We start from the raw sequence: 22,437 nt of genomic DNA, 5'->3' as shown, positions 1-22,437 counted from the left end.
CATTGAATTTTGCATATGGGACTGTGAAGTGCAATGGCCTAAGTTAAAACTTCTGTATGAAGACTACTGAGCAGAAATGTTCTGGGTAACCCAATAATGTTATATCCCTTTTTAAAGAGTTAATTCCTCCTGAATAAAACACAACCAGAATCCTAGATTTGTGTTTATTATACACAGACAGTTTGGTAAGTCACAATGTAACAAGCTGATCACATACACCTAATTGGTCCTATTAACAGGATGTCACTGTGTGGAGTATTTACAGATTTGCCCATTGTATAAATAAATAATTTTATATCCTCAGACATGTATTCTCCGTATGTTTGCTTACGTTTACATATAAACAAAAGTTCTGCTTTCATTTAAAAAAATTAAACTTTTATTCATTAATAAAAGTCTAAGCAAAAATCAAAGACTGTAGTGCGTGCTTGAAGAACATGATGCATACAATTTATTTTGCACATAATATTGGATTTTGACTGTACAGATTGAAGAGCCATATTTGGATACTTTGGACAAAAAAAGATTTTTGGATAATGTTCCTTTCTCCTTCCTAATTCTTGAGGAATGCTGGGACTACTTCATTGTAATCATGGTCTTACAACTTCAAATAAAAAGATCCACTCATAATGGTTTCATATTCTATAACAACATCTTTACAAATCTTTGTGTTTTAAATTACACACATACATAATATGTATTAACAATACTTGTAAAACTGTGTGAACCAACATATCTTATGGTTGTTGGTTAAGCACTTAGTGTGTGGCAGCTGAGTGATTGGGGAAACTATAGTTAAAACTCAACCCTGCAGTTTCACTGCTGTTCCCAGAAATTACTTTTTCAAGTTGTAAATGGTCTTAATATATAAGTTAAAAGCAAACTGTAACTTATGAAAATGTTTGCATCTTAAAAGATTAGCTTTAGACATTGAATGATAAGAATATTGTAATCTATTTAAGATGTGGCAATAATACATCTCAGGATTAATTACCAATTGAACATTAATTGTTATTTGAATGCTTTATACGCAGGATAATGAATGCGAAGGATGATCACAAGCTGCTATCTAATTGAACAGTTCTAATAGTTTGTATAAAATCATAATGGATCCTGGTGGTGAATTTCATGCTTATCGTGGTAGAGAATTTTCATGCTTGTTACATTTAGAATACTGAATACAGGCAAATGATTATAGGCTGGTATTTAATTGAGTGGTTCAATTGTTTATGTATGAAGTATTACCTGAGGATGAACTATAGATTTGAATTTTATGCAAGGGATTTGGATGGGTTAGATATTGAATAACAGATACACAAATATGAGGTACAGGCTAGAATCTAATTAAGGGTTGCAGATGAACTCTATATAGAATGATTCTTCATAGAATCATATAATCATTTAGTACAGAAGAGGCCCTTTGATCCATCAAGTCTGTACCACCAAAGATATCTTACCACCTTCACTAGTCCCACTTTCCTGCACGAGGCCCATTGTCTTCAATGTTATGACACTTTAAGTGTTCATCCAAATGCTTTTTAAAGATTGTGAAGTTTCCTATCTTAACTACCTTCCCAGCACCTTCTGGGTGAAAACGCTTTTCCTCTAAACCTCCTGCCCCTCATTTTAAAATTACACCCCCTTGTTATTGACCCTTCAACAGCTCCTTCCTAGTCACTCTGTGCATGCCCCTCTTGGTTTTATACACCTCTATCCCACATGCTTACCATGTAATTGAGTAGCAACTTTGCGACCTTATGCTCTGCACAATCACAATGCCTTATTACACTAAAAGCAACCTACTAACAAAATGCATTGTTATGAAATCAAACTGAATGCTGACAAAAAGTTACTGGATATTAAATGATAGCTTGGTAGTTGTCTTTACAGATGCAACCAGATCTGCTGAATTTCACCAGTGCTTATTGATTTTCTGTCAGATTTTTAGCAGTTCTTTGCTTTTTTTCTACAGAATGATGAATGGGATTGAACTTCAGATTGGAATCTATTGGAGCTGCTTAAATATATAGGAATATAATAATATTAACATACTAACTATATTGGGCAATCCTGATAATTGCACTCAACAAACTTGTTGTGTAACTAGTAAAGGATACCAGATTGTGATTATAAACTGGAAAAATTATGAATCATAGTATGTTTAAATAATTCATGCAAACTGTGCCTCGAATTTCATGTTGAAAGGAGGTTACTAGTCTTGCCATAAAATACTCTTTAAAATTCATGGGGCTGGTTCATTCAGTTTGAGTGTTTTTTTGCAGACAGGAGCATACCCCATTGAGCAATGTCCTAAATGCTTTTAATCTGTAACAATGTATACTACTTGATTAATAATTGTAATGACTGGTGCAAGTTTGGCAGCAATTGACAACAGGGAAGAAATATATTCAACTATAATAGTGGGATATTTATGGCACAACATAATTTGTCACTCATCTTGTGTTGTAAAGTAAGATCTTGAATATTTGTAAGTAACATTATTAAGAAGACTGTTCACTGAAATGCTATGGAGTTAATTTTATAGCCTAGAAATTGGTAGAGTGTAGCAGCACATGAAATTTAGTGAGAATTATCCTGATTAATTTCTCTCTGTTGTGCTATTAACATTTCAGGTGGGGGCTAGTATATGCACTGAAAACATCTCTCCAAAACTGGCAGGTGCTTTATTACTATGTGAAAGTGGGGGTCGTGATAGCTGACAATTTCTTAATGTCCATTATGTTCAGCATTTGATTGAAAAAATATCCAGAATTATTTTGCACTAATGGCATTTAGCAAATCATGTATAGAACAAAGAACTATAGAGCTTTTTTTTTAAAGGAATCTCTGTGTCTGTTGGATCCTTATTTTTCACTGAGCACTTAGGTCTCAGAGTCTTTATGCCAATATTCTGTCTTATTTTTACCACTTACAGCATTGCTGGTATCAATCAGTTTGCCAAATTATATCAGATAACCTTAAAAAACAGGAATACCTCAGAAGGGAACCAGAGTATTCAGGCAGTGCTGTGGACCCACTCGCCAATATCGTTACATTTGCATTTGAAGACAGAAGTGAAATGCTTTGCTTTGGCAGCTGGCTGGTACATATGGAAGCTCCTAATCCCAAAGAAGGTTGAGACAAAATTCTTAATTATAGCAATGAGATATGGGAGTGTCTGATTCAGAAATACAATCACAGATTGGGCTATTTTGATTTAGTGTTTGCCATGGTGACCAGCAGCCATCATAATCTGATCACCATATCTACAAAGATACCTGCAATCACATCTGCAAACTTTGGTATTTCTCAGTTGTCAAGGCAATAGTCTCCATAGGACCAGGATCATTAAATATCAAGATGCAGATCTATGCTTTGCAGCATAGGCTTGGCATAACCCAATAACAATATGGTCAGACTTAGCCTAAAGGTTGGTGCACCTTCCACTGACAATGATACCTTAGTAAATGGCCTTATGAGGTATTATGGTATGTAAAACGCAACTCAAGAATATTTCACCTACTACATTCTGTTACCTTCTGAAATATTTTTTCAAATACTAAGAGTAAATTGATGGTCTAACAAGGCTTCAGCTTTCCATGTCTAATTTGTACCTTACACAGAAAGAGTACAATTTTCTAATATGATTGTGAAAAGTTACAAAATAGGGTTATGCAGAAGATTACTTAGCATTCTTTAAACCTTTTGGGAAGAAATTGTAAATTTTACTTTCCTCCCATTCTTTCAGTTTCTTACATTTGTCAAAAAAGGTTGGATTCCAATTTCACCAGATATCTTCTTCATTTGCACCTTAATTTTATATATTTCAGCATCCTTACAATTACATTGAAAGTTTTTTTAATATTCGTTCATGGGATGAGGGTATTGCTGGCTAGGCAGCATTTATTGCCCATCCCTAATTGTCCAGAGGGCAGTGAAGAGTCAACCACACCGCTGTGTGTCTGGAGTCACAGCAGGTGACCAGGTGAGGATGGCAGTTTCCCTCCCTAAGGGACATTAGTACAGATAGTAAACCTGACTTTGTCCTACAAACCTTTAGGGGACTCTCTTTGGCGTTAATATTTTTGTATCCTTGTTAAAAATTCATGATAAATAAACTGAATGTAAAGAATGCTGTTAATAGTATTGATAAAACTATCACTTCCAAGAGCCAATAAATAGAATTTATAAAGAACACAAACAAATTAGCATACACACAAATGCAAAGATTATTTAAAGCTTGTTTAACTGAGTGCAACTCGGCTACAGGAGTAAGCCTTTAAGCCCCTCAAATCTTTTTTTCCATTCAATTAGATCATTGCTGTTCCATGTCTTAGCTACATTTATCAATGTTTGCTCCAATTCCTTTAATGGGCAGCCCTTTTGAAAACCTACAAAATACAGTTGAAAATGTCAATTAAACTGTATCCACCCTTTTGGTGGAGAAAATTATATATTTCCACCAGTTTTTGTGTTTAAAAATAAGGTCTTGATTTTAAGTTTAGTTTTATGGTAATAAAGCGTGATGCCTCAGGCTAGAACAAGAAACCAAATGATTCACTGCAGAACTGTTTGTATGATCTGAACAGATTCCTGGTTCTAGAGTTTTGGAAACTGCACCATTTGGGGGAAAAATGGATTCAGCAAAGTAGTAAAGCACTAACTCACTGAAAGACCATATTGCTAGTTTGAAGAACAAAAAAAAGAGGAAAGGTCATTATGCATATTGTTATACGAGAAGAGCAACAGCAAAACCAAGACAGGAAGATACATGTTGATTGTATTAAACTGTATTCAGGACAGTAAGACTAGAACCTAACTTTCATGTTACCTGAACAGTTAAAGAGTTGACTCCGAACCCATCCACTGATTTGGTAACTACATAGTGTTGCTTCACTTTTGATTTTTGTTTTGGAAGTTTGTTGGAGAATTACAATTTAGCTTAAATTCTGTAAGTTATCTGGATGGATTTGGGTTTCTAATGCTGCAAGCAGATACAGTGGCTGTAGTCTATACAGGCTATGATATAGGCTAATGAAGCATTGCAAGTCATAGAATGACTGGAAAGAAGAAGGTATGAAATATTTTCAGAATTATAATGGTGTATATCAGTCATTGAATACAGTGAGGATTATGTATGGGATATATTAATTTTCTCCACAGTTGACCAGTGTAACATATCAATAGAGGTACAATGAACAATAATTAAAAGTGAAGCTTGGTTTTAGTCTTTCCATATAACAATGCACAAAATGGTTCTTTGCTTATACTTTTATTGATGTTCAAACTAGCACTGTGATGTTTAAATGATTTAATGCTGGCCATTTTGGTCAATCTACATTTCTTTGACGTGGTGCAGTTTCCAAAACTCTTCAACCAGGAATGCTTACCCTACAGATCACACAAACCATTTCTGCCACTAATGATTTGGGTTTTTGTTCTAGCCTGAGGCATTATGCTTTATTACTGTAAGTAACTGTACACACATTCTAATATATTAGATTAACAAAATAGTTTGTTTTTGGCATAATATAAATTTTTGGTAGGACTGTTTTCTGAGAAGAGGTTGAGCACATTGGATCTGCTTTCATTGGAGATTAGAAGAATAAGGGGCGACTTTATTGGAAAATAGAAGATACTTAGGAGACTTGAAAGGTTAGATGCGGGAATGTTGTTTCCCTTTGTTGCAGATTCCAGGACCAGAGACACAGTCTCAGAATATGATGTTGCCTTTTTAAGTCAGAGATGAGAAGTAATTTATTCTGTTAGATGGTACTGAATTTGTTTAATTCTTCACATAGAGGGCTGTATATTCTGGAATATTAAGTATATTCAGGGCAGAGATAGACAGATTTTTAATCAGTAAGGGAATCAAGGGTTATGGAAGAAAAGCGGGACAGTGGAGTTCAGGATTATCAGATCAGCCATGATCTCTGTAAATAATGGACCAGACTCAATGAGCTGAATGGCCTGTGCCTACTGCTACATCTTATCATCGTGTGAAAGCTTAATCCCACAACTGTATTACTTCTTTAAGACTGGGTGTGTAATGAGTTATGAGGACTCCATGCAGCAACATGCTAGAATGTGTATGTAAGTTGTCTGTAACTACAAATTAGTAATTTGTTAAGGTTTTCAAGTAAATTGAATCTACATTATGTATCTATCAATATGACAATAGTAATTATGTTTTATTGAAAGAATATGACAGCAATTAATTAATTTGATATGACAGTATACATTAAATCAATTAACTGTGTGTTCCAGTTTCCTCCCACAGTCCAAAGATGTGCAGATTAGGTGGATGGGGCACAGTGGTTCAGTGGTTAGCACAGCTGCCTCACAGCACCAGGGACCCAGGTTCAATTCTAGCCTCGAATGACTATCTGTGTGGCGTTTGAACATTCTCCCCGTGTTTGCGTGGGTTTCTTCCGGGTGCTCTGGTTTCCTCCCACACTCCATGCTAAACTGCCCATAGTGTTAGGTGCACTAGTCAGAGGGAAATGGGTCTGGGTGGATTACTCTTTGGTGGGTCAGTGTGGACTTGAGCTGAAGGGCCGTTTCCATACTGTAGTGGAATCTAATCTAAATTACCCACAGTGCTAAATCACTAGCTGGGTTAGACAGGGGAAATGCAGAGTTACAGGTGTAGAGTATGAGGTGGGTCCGGGAGGGCTGCTCTTTGAAGAGTCAGTGTGAACTTGAAGGGCTGAATGGTCTGCTTCTACACTGTAGGGATTCTATAAATATGTGCGGACTATGTTTAACCTTGGCAAATGTCTCACCATAGAGGAAAATGGGAAATTGGATTGTGAGTTTCTACCGGGTTATTTTAAAACACCTCCTGGCATTTTGTCTAGTAGCATGTACGGCTAAAAAAGTAGTACATGTCCTCTCCTCTTGAATGGAGGGGAGAAAGGTTATACTGTTGTAGGAAGGTATGAACTCAATAGAAATTTCAGCTAAGCTTTCTTTTTCACCCTAATCAACATGCATTTTCCAGAAGGGCTAAGGAATAGTGATTGAGAGCAGGAGCATTGGCTAATTTTCCCCACCGCGGGCACCCCTAATTGTAGTAACAGTAAATGTTACTCTTACTAGCCAGAAAGTAAAATGTTGCATCAAGCATACAGAAGATGTTTTTCTCTGTAGACTGGAATTGGATTCACTTCTGCACATATTAGGAATCGGTTCATGAGGAAATAAACTTTCTCTTTCAGTCTCTCATTTCTGTGAAGTTTAACCTCACTGGTTCTCTTGCCACATCCAAGTTCAGTGATCTCCTTTTCCCAAATCACACAATAAAATAATCTAAGAATGTTATGTGAACCTAGAAATTATACTTGGCTTTAAAGAACAACTGTTCAATGTCATTTGTATCAACCATTAATCCATGTGAAACATGTCGATATATGCAAGCATGAAACATTTGTTAATTAATATCAGCAATAGTAATTTCTGGATGTAGATTTCCATTTTAATTTTATTATTTTCCTTACAATTCTAAACTGCAATTCTGCTATCTCAGTTACCAGGGATGAAAATTTCCTTGTGCACTAATTGCAGAAAAATCAGAAATCAATCTTTCATAAACACACTGATGATTTTGCGAGAAATCTTTCCCCATATTCTCAACAATGATTAAGCAAACTACATATTGTGTGCCATTACACAAACTTCGAAATTTTACAATCTCAAGAACAATAAGAACTTGGCATTTGTATTTAATGTAGTGAAACTTCCAAGGTGCTTACAGAGCAGAGAGGCAGACAATTTACAAAAGTTGGTCAAAGGCACAATCAAAAAGGTAGGGTTTCTGGAAGTTTTTAAAGGCAGGGAAGGAAGTCGCAAGGTGGTAATGTATTGAGAATGAATCAGAGAGTGAGGACAAGACCCAAGTGAGGAAAGCTGTGGGTATGTGGAGATGGGTGAACACTGAGGTCCTGAGTCACAACACTGAGTCAAGAGAACACATCTGCAACATTTCAGGTTATTGTATTCTATTTGTCATATTCACAATTTCTGAGGAACAATTATCAGATCAATGATTTTGTTACAAAGCACTTCAATGCATTTTTTTGATATAACGTTGGGATGATTGTCCAAAGACTGAATTGAAATTTGGTCTGGTTTTTAAGAATCAGTGATGAAGTTGAGATGCTTGGACACTGACCTCAAATATACCTGCCCTCAAAGATCTAGTGATTATATTGGTAGGATGGCATTGCCTGACAGCAATTTAAATCTGACACAGACCATCAAAGTGATGTCTTGTCATGTAGCAACAGTTGTATCAGCAGCAGATAAGAAGTCAATTACATCAACATATTCTTGTGCACAGTGGCTGAGTGGTTAGCACTGCTGCCTCACAGCACCGGAGACCTGGGTTTGATTCCACCCTCAGGCGACTACCTGTGTGAAGTTTACATTTTCCAAGAGTCTCCATGGGTTTCCTCCAGGTGCTCCAGTTTCCTCCCACGTCCAAAATGTGCAGGTAAGGGTGGATTGGCCAAGCTAACTTGCCCATTTTGTTCAGGGATGTGCAGGTTAAGTGGATTAGCCATGGGAAATGCAGCATTACAGGGATAGGTTAGGGGTGCGGGTCTGGACAGGATGCTGTTTGGAGGGTTGGTGTAGGCCAATTGGCCTACTTCACACTGTGGGGAATCTGTGAAAATTAAAACTTTTTTCTGTCATTATGATAACGAGATTTGACTTTCCACAAATATAAAATAGCTGTTCAGGCCATGAGTGTGTTTAGAACTAATGATGAAGTTAGCACATCTTTAAAAACCCAATTACATCTCATTCAACAAGGTGTAACTTTTCCCAGGGTATTACAGAGAGACTGTGTCAGAGGAGTCTTTTTTTGGTAGGTTGTGCTTGCGCAGTCTGTATGAACAGTCCTTTGTTACAGTGTAGACTCAGTGAGAATGTGTGAAGTCCTGAATATGCTGACAGGTTAAGTGGAGTAATTCCCACAGCAAAATCCAGTCCATTGTCTTTGACTCTGACATGAGACATGTTTGATACAGGTAACTGACAAGAAGGTGTATATTAACTATTGATGATAAGGCATATAAATTGACAGAATTTTGTGAAAACCTAGAATTACTCTCATTTTTATTAAGTTATCAGAGTAAATAATCTGGATGGTAAATTGGTACTTATTATGTGGAGTATTAAATGATGGGTCAGGAATTTCTATCCATGAGGTGAACAGAAAAATTGTAAGCCAACAAGCATAGAGTCAGAAATTGCTAACTAGTAGATTTTTTGTGCAGTTTATGAAATAACAAATAAACCTATCACGAACCTGTGCAATGCTAACTGAAGATTCACATATACTTCAGACATTATGAGCACTCGTTTACATAATATGGTACACTTAGGGACATAAAGATGCAGCTAGACTTGGTGGAATGTCACAATAACTGAGAGCTTCACTTGTGTTTAATACAGACATTTACATATACTAAACCATAAGCATGAAATAAAACTATCTCACAATTGCATTTCGGGATCCAAATGGTTGCTCACATCAAATTTCAGGAGAGATAGCAATTAGTATGTGCACCTTGGAGAAATCTTACTTTGCCATTAATCCATCAAGTCTTGATTATCCCTTTACAATATATTCCCATTTTGCCCAAACTTTAGTGGATTCGTCAGGAAATTCAACTGACCTACAGCTCACAGTGGTGCTTCCAAGTCCTTTTCCAAGCTGGAAGATTTGTCCAGCACCATAAGCACACAACCCCCAGCCAGCTTGAGCCAAATTGTCCTTCAATTATTTACAATGGCTGATATCATTTGGGGCTTATTTTCTAACAGAGCCTCAGTGAATTGATACAATTCCTTGTTTACCCAAATAAACAGAAAGAATCCTTCCAGAATTCCGAACTTTTTAGACTGCATTGATTATTATTGTTTTATAGATAAAAATTACAGGTTCCCAGTTCCCGCAAATTAACAATTTTTGCATAATGTTTGAAAACAATTGATTCCTACTGTGGTTGATTAAGAAAGCTTGTGTATATGAACATTTCTGCTCCTGCGTTTCCAATAGATTGCACTGTAAGTATGTATATTAAATTAAAATGAATATATAATGCCAAGTTCGTGCTGCCACAGTTCATTGAGAGCTATATAACATTATTTGTTTTCCATAAACAGAGAAACCTATTCATCGCTTTGATTAATGACTTTTATATCAGCTTTGCTCCAATCAGCACTTACTGCAATCCGTTCCATGCACTTGCTTTAACAGCTTCCATCACTGCAATTAAAATGGAACCTAAACTTGAATGGAACAGATGTCATCAAGATACAGAACTGATCATGGACTCAACCAGTGATCACTTTCAAAATGCAATTATTAACACGTTTTTCAGACAGAACTGGGCAAGAAACTATCAGCGTGGTTCAGTGGTCAACTTACTTGATACAAGTTTATCACATCTGTTCTTTCAAATCTAGTAGCTCAAGTTTTGCTTTGCATTCTTTTAGCAATCCATCAGTGTGTATTGCATGTGATTTTCTGCAGACTATTGGAGCCTAAGTTGAAAATAAGTATTTTCATGAATGATACTGTCTCATTTTACTGTCACCTACACAAAGAAATCCCAGCAAATACTCTTTGAATAACAGTGAACAGTATGCCTCTGTGCTATACTAATCATTTCTTATGTCAATATAAGAGATTTTGCCTCCTGTAAACTGTAATTTGTTAATACCATTTGCAGTAGAGTATAATCTTTTCAAAATATTTGATCAGCTGCAAATGCATTATTTTTAATGCAGCCTTATCAGTGGCCAATTGACCACAAGCGTTATGTTATAGTGCTTTTCTGTTCCGCAAATGTCCACACATTTCAGCCTCCTACTGTGGTTCAAACAAAAACTGTACATGAGACAAATTTCTGGTAAATACAAATGCACCAAAGGAAAGTCTGTAGCAGTCTATGCAATCTCCTTTATTCTCTGAATATAGCTGTGTAGTTCTTCTGGGTCTCGGAGGCCCATATCTTGGCAGACCCACTCAATGTCTTCCTCATCGGCTATAGGGATGCAATTGTAGGCCAGGCCAAGTTCCTCTGATGGCAGTGTGGTGAAAGTGGTAAATTTGACTCTCTTACGCTTGGAGGTGGGTGAGTGCAGCGGATCCTCGCTGTGTTCCCTTACTGACCCCCCAGATGAACCATCTGCTCTGCTGTGCACTTGACTTTGTACACTTGTCTGTGAGCTGCCACTACTCTGATGGTCACTATGGCAGCAGGTTTGGATGTTTTCTAATGGGTTTCCTGGACTTTCAGGCTGGGGTGAGAGATCAGCCTGGGTACGAAGGGGTTGACCATTACCTAGGAACACCCAATGATGTGAATGGTCCATGCTTGCTTGGCCCTCTGGGGGAATACGTTTGTGCCTGTACTTGAGAACAAAAACAATGCAGTTTATTAGGAAAACCAAAATGGCAAGACAGAAGACCCCTAATAGTGCATACATTCCAATTTCCAAGTCAGTCAAACCCCTTGGTGTGGGGGCATATTCATCATCAGGATCTGCAAGATCTTTTGGCAGATCTGTAATATCAATATCAACAGGCATGCTGGACACTCTTGTGTTGTCAAAGTGCACTCCACTATCCTGCATGCCATCAATGCCCCTGCCTGATTCCACCCTTGAGTCAGTCCTCTCTTCTACAGATGATTTTACCGTTGTGCCAACCTTCTGTAGAACATTTTCCTCATGGTCACCAGTTGCAGAGGAAGTATCTGGCTTGAAGTCAAATTGCCCTTTCTCTTTTGGTTTATGTCCAAATGGGTTGCCATCAAATCGAACTCCATCAGGCGCGTAATCCTCACCAGTATTTTCTAGGTCTTCTTCTGAATTATCAGACCCAAAGTGAACCTTCACGTTGACCAATGTTACAAACAACACACTCTTGCGATTGGTCTTTTTACACAGTTCACAGATCCCCAATTCCACCTTGATAAATTCACCTGACCCTTCACCCTCTGCTATTATCAGAGACCAAACAGAATCCTGGGTTGAAGAGACTACTTTGTCATTCAGTGAGGTAACTGTCAGGTTGTAGTCCTTAGCATCATAAAGGTTCAGTGGTACAGCTGTATTGTCACTGTAGAAAATCCATGTGCTCAGGATACCTTCCTAATAAAAAAAAAGAAAAAAAAACACATCATGATTAATAATCTGAGTGAACACCACTGGAAGAAGCATTTCAGGTTTCAGATTGCACTGTGGGTTGGGAACTTCAATGTCCATCACATTAAGTAGCTTGGTATTAATGACTAAGTCAGCTGAGATTTAAAGGATATAGCTATCAGACTAAGCCTGCAGCAGGTGGTGATAGAATCACCAGAAAGAAAAAGCCTCCTTGACCTCACCCTCACCAATCTTCTTGTGGCAGCTGCATCTCTCTATGATGGTATTAGAAGGACTTAAAGGAATTAGAAGTTCTTGTGTAGACAAAGTCATATCCTAACACTGAGAATACCCAATCGTATTGTGTAGCACTACTCTTGTGCTAAATGTGATTAATTCTGAACAGATCTAGTAGTTTAAAACTGAGCATCAATGGCTCGCTGTGGGCCATTATCAAAAGCAGCTCTATATTGTACACAATCTGTAACCTTAAAACCTAGCATATACCACACATTGCCACCACTAAACAAGGGACCAATCCTTATTCAAAGAAGAAAGTAGAAAGGCGTGCCAGAGGAAACATCAAATATACCTAAAAATAGGAAGTCAACCTTGTGAAACTACAACACAAGATGATATATGTGTTTAACATCAGGAGCAGTATGCTACAGACTGAGTTCAGTAATCCTGCAACTAACAGATTAGATCAAAGTTCTGCAAGTCTGCTGCACACAGTCATGAATGGCAATGTAAATGGTGAAGAAAGCTCCATGAACAACCTTACCATCAAATATGATATAGGGACCTGTGTATGAATATAAGAATCAAGGGTGAAGTCTTTGAAAACTTCAGAGATATTTTGTTTGAGATCCATCTTAGTCTTCCCTTTCTGCTCGGATAAAAAACAGTCTTCAGCCAAACTGATTTATTCCATGTGACATCATGAAAGATCTAAGCGCACTGGAAATAGCAAAGATGTCAGGTCCTAACAACATTTCAACTCTCAGACTGAACATTTATGCTCCAGATCTAACCATGCCTCTCACCAAGCTGTTTTAGTACAGTTACAATTCTGGCACCTTAACAAGTGAACTGGAAAAATGCCCAGTGTATCCTATTCTCAAAGAGGAAGACTATTCATTTTCACCAGTTACCTCCCCATCATCAGCAAAGTGATTCAAGATGCCCTGAACAATGCTGTCAAGCAGTACATTGTCACCATTTGCCTTCTCAATGATGCACCCTCTGGATTCCACCAGAATCACTCAATTCCTGGCCTCATTATAATCTTGGTCAAAAAAGAGACAACACAGCTGAATTCCAAAGGTTAGAGACAAAAAAAAACTGCAGATGCTGGAATCCAAGGTAGACAAGCAGGAAGAACATCCTTAACTCCACTTTCCTGACTTGTCCCCATAAAACCTCGATTCTCTCACTGATTAAAAATCTCCCATCTCAGCCTTGAATAAACTTGATGACCCAGTCTTGACAGTTCTTCATGGTAAAGAATTCCACAGATTCACGACACTCTGAGAGAAGAAATTCCTCCTCATTTATTTTAAATATATTATTCTGAGGTGATGCCCTCTGGTCCTAGACGTTCCCACGAGGGCAAGAAATTGATTTTTTCAAATCCATCCTGTCATGCCTCCTAAGACTTCTGCATATTTCAAAAAGACCACCTCTTAATCTTCAAAACTCAGTGAACATTCTTTGGACTGCCTCCAATTCCAGTATTTCTTTTCTTGATAAGAGGTCAAAAACTGGTTACAATATTCCAGCTGTGTTCTGACTACTGCTTTGTATAGTTTTAGCAAAATCTTTCTATTTTTGTGCTTCATTTCCTTTGAAACAAAGGCCAATATCCCATTTGCCTTCCATATTTCCTGCTGAACTTGTATGCTAGCTTTTTCTGACTCATGGACAAAGACTCCCAAATACCTCTGTGCTGTTCGATTCTGCAAACTTTCTTCATTTAAATAATCACCAGCTCTCTACACTTTTTAGCTAAAGTGTTTAACTTCATATTTTCCAAAATTACATTGCATTTGCCAAGTTTTTGCCCACTCCCTTGATCTGTCTATAATCCTCCTTGTGTCATCCTTTGTGGGCGGCACGGTGGCACAGTGGTTAGCACTGCTGCCTCACAGCGCCTGAGACCCGGGTTCAGTTCCCGACTCAGGCGACTGACTGTGTGGAGTTTGCACGTTCTCCCTGTGTCTGCGTGGGTTTCCTCCGGGTGCTCCGGTTTCCTCCCACAGTCACAAAGATGTGTGGGTCAGGTGAATTGGCCATGCTAAATTGCCCGTAGTGTTAGGTAAGGGGTAAATGTAGGGGTATGGGTGGGTTGCGCTTCGGCGGGTCGGTGTGGACTTGTTGGGCCGAAGGGCCTGTTTCCACACTGTAAGTAATCTAATCTAATCTAATCCTCAGCACTTACCTTCCCACCCATTTTGGTGTCATCCATTCATTGAAGATTGCAAATTGTTCAGTCCCTTTCACAACATCTCAATAAGCAAGGTAAAATTCATGCCTGGACTGATAAGTGGCAAGTAACACCCAAACCCACACCCATAACTACCAGACAATGACCATATCCAACATAAGAAAATCTAAACACGTCCTCTTGATATTCAGTGGTGGCAAATCCTGTCAATATCCTAATGGGGATTATTAGTGGCCAAACATTTAACTGAACCAGTCATACAAATATGGCATCGACAATAACAGATCAGAGGCTGGGCATTCTGTTGTGAATAACTCAGCTCTTGGCTCCCTCTTTTTGTGTGTTGGAATTGATGAGTTGATCAACATTGAAGAAGTAAAACAGCATCGAGGGCAAAACTGCGTGCTTGATCAGCATGCCTTTTGCATTTTAAACATTGATTACCTCCACCACCAGCTCACAGTGTCTAATGTATCATCCACAAGGCAGAGTCATACAGCACAGAAACAGATCCTTCAGTCCTGCTCATCCATGTCAACCAAAATTCCCAAACTAATTCAGTCCTAATTGCCTGCGTTTGGCCATTCCCTCCAAACCTTTACTATTCATGTATCTGTCCAAATGTCTTTTGAAGGTACTTGCATCTATCACTTCCTCTGGCAGTTCATTCCACGTACGAACCACCCTCTCGTGTTAAAAAGTTGCTCGTCAGGTCCCTTTTAAATCTTTCTCCTCGCATAAAATAATGCCCTCTAGTTTTGAACTCCCCGACTCGAGAGAAAAGACCCTTGCGATTCACCTCATCCATGCCCCTCATGATTTTATAAACCTCTGTGAGGTCACCTCTCAACTTCCTACACTCCAGTGAAAATGTCCCAGCCTATCCAGACTCTCCTTATAATTCAAGGCCAGTACCATCTTTGTAAATCCTTTTTGTACCCTCTCCAATTTAATAATATCCTTCCTATAGCAGGGTGGTCTGAACTATACACAACACTCCGAAAGTTGCCTCATGAATGTCTTGTACAACCACAACATGAAGTCCCAACTACTATATTCAATGGTCTGAGAAATAAAGGCAAGTGTGCCAAAGGCCTTCTTCACCACGTTGTCTGCTTGTTATGCAACTTTCAAAGAATTATGTACCTGAACACCTAGATCTCTCTGTTCACATTCCCCACAGCCTTAACATTAACTGTGTAAGTACTGTTCTTGTTTGTTCTGTTAAACTGCAACACCTCACATTTATCCAAATTAAACTCCATCTGCTACTCGTCGGCCCATTGGCCCAACTGATCAATCTTCTTTGTAATCTTAGATAACCTTCTTCACTGTCCACTATACTATCGACTTTGGTGTTATCTGCAAACTTGTTAATCATAAAAACCAAAAGAACTGCAAATGTTGAAAATCAGAAGCAAAAACAGAAATTGCTGGAAAAGTTCAGCACGTCTGGCAGCATCTGTAGAGAGAAATCAGAGTTTTGGGTCAAGTGACCCTTCCTCAGAAATTACTAACCATGCTTCTGAAATTTTGATCCAAATCATTTACATAAATGACAAACAACAGTGGACCTAACATCGATCCCTGCAGAACACCACTGGGCGCAGGCCTCCAGTCCGACAAGTAACCCTCACCACCATCCTGTCTCCTATTGTCATGCCAATCTTGTATCTAATTGGCAAGCTGCACCTGAGTGCCATTGATCTAATTTTACTAACCAGTCTAACATATGGCACCATGTCAAAAGAGTTTTACTAAAGTTCATGTAGACAACGTCTACCACTTTAGCTTTATCTGTCTTTTTGGTCACATTCTCAAAAAATGTAATCACGTTTGACAGACAGAAGCCTTGTTGACTATCCCTCATCAGCCCTTGCCTCTCCAAATGCATGTAAATCCTGCTTTTCATAATCCCCTCCAACAACTTACCCACCACTGGTGTCAGACTCACTGGTCTATAGTTCCCAAACTTCTTCTTGTAGCCTTCCTTATATAAAGAAAGGCACAATGTTAGCCACCCTCCAGTCTTCCAGCATCTAACCTGTGGCTGTAGATGATACAAGTACCTCTGCTAGGGCCCCACAATTTCTTCCCTACCTTCTCAAAATATCTTGGAATACACTTGATCAGGTCCTGGAGATTTAGCCACCTTTATGTTATCCAGCACCTCCTCTGTGGACTGTTTTCAAAGACTTCAATATTTATTTCCCTGATGCATGGCAGGAACTCACCATGGCTTCTTCAACACTTCATCCACTGCTGAGAAGGACAGGGAAGCAGTCAGGGAGAACACTGCTACCTCCATATTCCTCTCCAAGTCATTCAGTATCTCGACGTGGAAAATATATCTGAGTCAAATTGCATTACTCTTCAACAGCACCATGGCAATACATTCATTATATGTTCTGCAGCAATTCCTTTGGAAAGAATTCTGAGGGATAGGATTTACGACCATTTGGCAAAGCATAGTGCGATTAAAGGCAGTCAGCATGGCTTTGTGTGGGGCAGGTCATGCCTCACAAATTTTATTGAGTTCTTTGAGGAGGTGACAAGACAGGTCAACAAAGGTCGAGCAGTAGATGTGGTGTATATGGACTTCAGCAAAGCATTTGGTAAGGTTCCCCATGGTAGGCTCATTCATAAAGTCAGGAAGTATGGGATAGAGGGAGATTTGGGTATCTGGATTCACAATTGGCTGACTGACAGAAGGTAGAGAGTGGTTGTAGATGGAAAGTATTCTGCCTGGAGGTCAGTGTTGATTGGGGTCCCACAGGGCTCTGTTTTTGGGCCTCTGCTCTTTGTACCTTTTATAAATGACTTGGATGTGGAGGTTGAGGGGTGGGTTAGTAAATTCCAGATAACACACAGGTTGGAGGTGTTGTCGATAGTATTGAGGGCTACTGCAGACTGCAACGCGACATAGACAGGATGCAGAGCTGGGCTGAGAAATGGCTGATGGAATTCACCCTGGATAAATGCGAAGTGACACATTTTGGAAGGTCAAACTCAAATGCTGATTATAGGGGATTAAAGACAGGATTCTTGGCAGTGTGGAGGTATCTGGGTGTGCAAGCACATAAATCCCTCAAAGTTGCCACCCAAGTGGATAGGGTTGTTAAGAAAGCATATGGTGTTTTGGCTTTCATTAACAGGGGGATCAAGTTTAAGAGCCTCAAGGTTTTGCTACAGCTCTACAAGTGCCTGGTGAGACCACACTTGGAATATTGTGCCCAGTTCTGGCCATCCTACTATAGGAAAGATACAGAGGTTTTGGAGAGGGTGCAAAGAAGGTTTACCAGGATGCTGCCTGGACTGGAGGGCTTGCCTTATGAAGAGAGGTTGACCAAGCTCGGACTTCTCTCTCAGGAGAGAAGGAGGAAGAGAGGAGACCTGATCGAGGTATACAAGATAATGAGTGGAACAGATAGAGTCAAAAGCCAGAGACTTTTCCCCAGGGCAGGATTGACTGGTACGAGGAGTCATAGTTTGAAGATGTTAGGAGGAAGGTATAAATGAGACATCTGAGGTAGGTTCTTTATGCAGAGTTAAGAATGCATGGAATGCGTTGCCAGCTATGGTGGTGGAAGCAGAGTCATTTGGGACATTTAAGTGACTGCTGGATATGCACATGGATAGCAGTGAGTTGAGGAGTGTGTAGGTTAAGTTATTATATTTTACATTAGGATTAAACCTTGGCACAACATTGTGGGCCAAAGGGCCTGTTCTGTGCTGTACTTCTGTCTGTTCTATGTTCCAATGTGCCTTACTCCCTCTCAAGCAATTTGGGATGAGCAAGAAATGCTCACTTTGCCAATGAAACCCATATTCTCTAAAAGAATTTTAAAAAGCCACATGACTCAATAGATTCTGACAGTAAGGGCAGAATCTTATCAGACTCTGAGTGAGGTGGGCCATGGCAAGATGAGCAGTAGACTCAGGTGAGATATTCAATGAGGCCCATCTTGACATCAGAATCGTCTTGGTGCAGGTTGTTCACTTTTCTCAAGCAGTACGCTGAGATTTTCACTAGGTAGTAGAAAGTTCCCAATTGAAGCTCATTATTGCTTTTTAAATGCCTTGTTAACACTAACATTTTGGGCATGCTCAATAGGCACTGGACACCTGCTCCCCACATATGCAGACACTGGCATTCAACATATGCTAACCTCTGTGAACCTTCCTGGCACATACACTTACAGGATGCTTCTGGATTTTCAACGATAAATCTTGGGCTACACTGGTAATTATCCCTGGAATACTGCAGCAAAGATGCTGTGTGCCCATGGAAACGCACCCAACTCATAGATTGGACCACAATGTATCATTGGCTCTTCTCTTGCTGTCATAAAGCTTACTCCCTATGTCTCAATACAATTGTCTTACCATGCCATCTGGCACAGTCACTAAGAGAGGAAGCTTGACATGATTGCCAAACTGGCCTGAATTCAGTCTAGAGAAATAGCCTTCCTACAGGGGCTCCCATCACAGTAAGTCTAGGGCAAACTGCAACCTCGGAGACTACAACGGGATGAAGAAGGAGTTGGCTAAGGTAGACTGGGAGTAAAGTCTATATGGTGGGGTGATTGTGAAACAGTGGAGGACTTTCAAAGCGATTTTACACAGCGCTCAGTAGAAGTACATACAAGTGGAAAGAAAGGTCTATAGGAAAAGGGAAATCAGCCATTGATAACTAAGGAAATAAAGAGGGAATCAAATTGAAAGCAAATACATACAGTGTCAAAAATTAGTGGGAAACTCGAGGATTGGGAAATCTTTAAAAGTCAACAGAAAGCCACGAAAAATGTCATTAACTCAGGTAAGATAGATTATGAGAGTAAACTAGCTCATTGCCAGATAGTAAAAGTTTCTGCAAATACATAAAATGAAAAACAATGGCTAAGCTAAACACTGGTCCTTTAAAGGATGAAAAGGGGGAATTAATAATAGGAAATGAAGAAATGGCTGAGGCATTGATCAGTTATTTTGTGTTGGTCTTAATAGCAGAAGACACAAATAACATGCCAATAATTAGTGACAAGGAGGTTATGGCAGGTGAGGACCTAGAAATGATCATTGTCACTAAAGAGATAGTGTTAGGTGAGCTAATGGAGCTAAAGGTACCAGGGTATGAAAAGAGATGGCAGAGGAAGTAGTAGATTTACTTGTGGTGATTTACCAAAATTCGCTGCACCCTGTGGCAGTTCCAACAGACTAGAAAACAGCCACTGTTTAAAGAAGGATGTAGACAAAAGGCAGGTAACTACAGGCCCATTAGCTTAACTTTTGTAGTGGGGAAAATGCTGTCATCAAGGAAGAAATAGCGAGACATCTGGATAGAAATTGTCCCATTGTCCCTGAGTTCATGAAAGGCAGGTCATGTTTAATCAATTTACTGGAATTCTTTGAGGACATTAAGAGCACAGTGGATAGTGGGAAACCAGAGGATGTAGTATATCTGGATTTCCAAAAGGCATTCGACATGGTGCTGCACAAAAGACTGCTGCATAAGACAAAGATGCACAGCGTTATGGATAATGTTTTATCATGGATAGGGGATTGGTTAACTAACAGAAAACAAAAGTGGGGATAAATGGGTATTTTTTTGGTTGACGATCAGTGGCTACTGGTGTGCCTCAAGGATCCGTTTTGGGACAGCAACTGTTTCCAAAAGTCTGTATAGAGATATAAATAGGTTAAGTGAATGAGTAAGCATCTGGCAGATGGAATACATGTTGGTAAACGTGAGGTCATCCATTTTGGTCAGAATAATAGCAATATGGACTATTATTTAAATGGTGAAAAATGCTGTGCAGAGGAACCTGGGTGCCCTTGTAGATGAATGACAAGAAGTTGGTTTGCAGATGTAGCAGGTAATTAAAAAGGCAAATTGTTCTTCATTTCTAGAGGATAGAGCTTAAAAACAGGGAGGGTTATGATGCAGCTGCACAGGGTTCTGGTGAGGCCACACCTGGAGTATTGTGTATGGTTTTGGTCTCCTTAGTTGAGAAAGGATGTACCAGCATTAGAGGGGGTACACAGGAGGTTCACTAGGTTGATTCCGGAGTTGAGAAGGTTGGCTTATGAGGAGAGATTGAGTAGATTGGGATAAACTCATTGGAATTTAGAACAATGAGGGGGGATCTTATAGAAACTTATAGAATTATGAAGAGAATAGATAAGATAGGAGCAGGGAGGATGTTTCCACTGGCAGTTGAAACTAGAACTATGGGGCACAGCCTCACAATAAAAGGGAGCAGATTTAGGACTGAGTTGAGGAGGAACTTCTTCATCCAGTGGGTTGTAAATCTGTGGAATTTCCTGCCCAGTGAAGCAGTTGAGACTACTTGTTAAACTTTTTAAGGCAAAGAAAGATAGATTTTTGAACAGCAAAGGAACTAAGTGTTATGGTCAGCGAGTGGGTCAGTGGAACTGAGTCCACAAAAAGATCAGCCATAATCGTATTGAATGACGGAGCAGGCTCATACGGCCAGATGGCCTACTCCTGCTCCTAGTTCTTATGTTCTTATGTACAGTATCAGTCCAGAGACAGCGTGCGCAGACAGAGTCAAGATTCTCTGCAGATAATGGGTGGGGAGACAAATGATAGGCAACACACTACCCAGCTTGACTCATTCTGCCCTATTATGGGCTGCTTTGGTACTAAGGACAGGCAGATATTGTGGAAGATAAAAGTGGGTGGGACAAATATTACTGTTGGTGCAGTTATGGAGGTTTCCCAAGGGAGTGAGCAAGCCATGCAGAACTGGTGAAGGAATGCATGGTGAGTGGTGCTGAAGGTTGAGGGGGTGAGCTTAAGTGGGTAAGATGTCGCAGACATTAAGAAAAGTGGCAACAAAGAGCCTTGGGGAGAAGTAGGTATAGAAATAGAGATAGAGGAGTGTGAGGTATCAGAGGAAAGTTGAGGGCATACTGGCTAGCAGTGTGGAGAAGGACATGAACTTCTTTCCTATAGTATTGGGCATTCTTCCAGCCAACTGAGATTGTTGTAATCTAGGTGGAAACTTTAGACATGGCCATGCTGATGAATTGTGGATCATGGTGTCCATTGCTGGATACATGCACCATCCCAAACAGCAGGAACTCAAGGGCACTGTTATCTCCCTGTCTGTCTCCAAGGCAAGTATCAGTGACCATGCAGAGCAACTCTGAACTGACAGTGTTTGTCCGGGTGCCCAACAACCTCTAAAATATGGCAGCGATGCCAGGACTGTCAGTCAATTTCAGAATCTCTGGTGAGTTGCAAGTTGCCCTGGAAATGGCATGGGATAAGACTGGGCTGCAATTGGATATGATTCTTGTTTTGAGGGCTCTATTGTCAAACAATGCAATCAATGAGCTTGGAAAGATGCAACAGGGCATGTCACCCAGCCTCATGGTGAAAATCATTCCACTAGACGTGCAGTAAGATTCAGCTCCATGTCTCCATTGCCAGTGATGTCAATATCCAGGGAATGAGTAAAAATGAAAACCCTTGCCATTTCATCTTTGGTCACCTACCTTTTCTGAATGTGGTCATTTTCATTGGAATATATTTCCACAGTTCCTTCTGTTCTCCAAAATCTTTTTTTCAACTGAATTTAAATAGTGAACCTATTCTACCCAGTAGTCAGTGTTGAGGGACCAGAAATTGGGAGTAGCCTTGCATCTAATAATGTCAAATCTGGGCTGACAGTGACCAATAGTATTTTTGTGGTACTGTGACAACTTGATTTATCCTTTTTTTGTACAAATCATTGCTTTAAGTGTTCACACATAAGAAATATATTTGGAGTCTTTTGTCCAATGGATAATTGTAAAGACTG

General features: G+C 39.5%; 1 protein-coding gene across 1 annotated transcript in view; it reads right to left on the bottom strand.

The window, feature by feature from the left end:
• Nucleotides 1-10,908: 10,908 nt before the first annotated feature.
• The window catches only part of tmem132e (transmembrane protein 132E), a 533,792-nt gene continuing 522,263 nt past the window's right edge, over nt 10,909-22,437 (bottom strand). Inside the window, exons 9-10 of the mRNA XM_060847811.1 lie at nt 11,842-12,171; nt 10,909-11,646 (exon numbers count right to left, since the gene is read on the bottom strand). Coding sequence (XP_060703794.1) covers nt 10,963-11,646; nt 11,842-12,171 — 1,014 coding nt within the window. The 3' untranslated portion in view covers nt 10,909-10,962. The remainder of the gene's footprint in view (nt 11,647-11,841; nt 12,172-22,437) is intronic.

The sequence above is a fragment of the Hemiscyllium ocellatum genome, chromosome 31 (genome assembly GCF_020745735.1).
Source record: "Hemiscyllium ocellatum isolate sHemOce1 chromosome 31, sHemOce1.pat.X.cur, whole genome shotgun sequence".
Classification (NCBI taxonomy): domain Eukaryota; kingdom Metazoa; phylum Chordata; class Chondrichthyes; order Orectolobiformes; family Hemiscylliidae; genus Hemiscyllium; species Hemiscyllium ocellatum.
The sequence above is the reverse complement of the archived record's forward strand: the minus strand, read 5'-3'. Positions and strand labels throughout refer to the sequence as shown.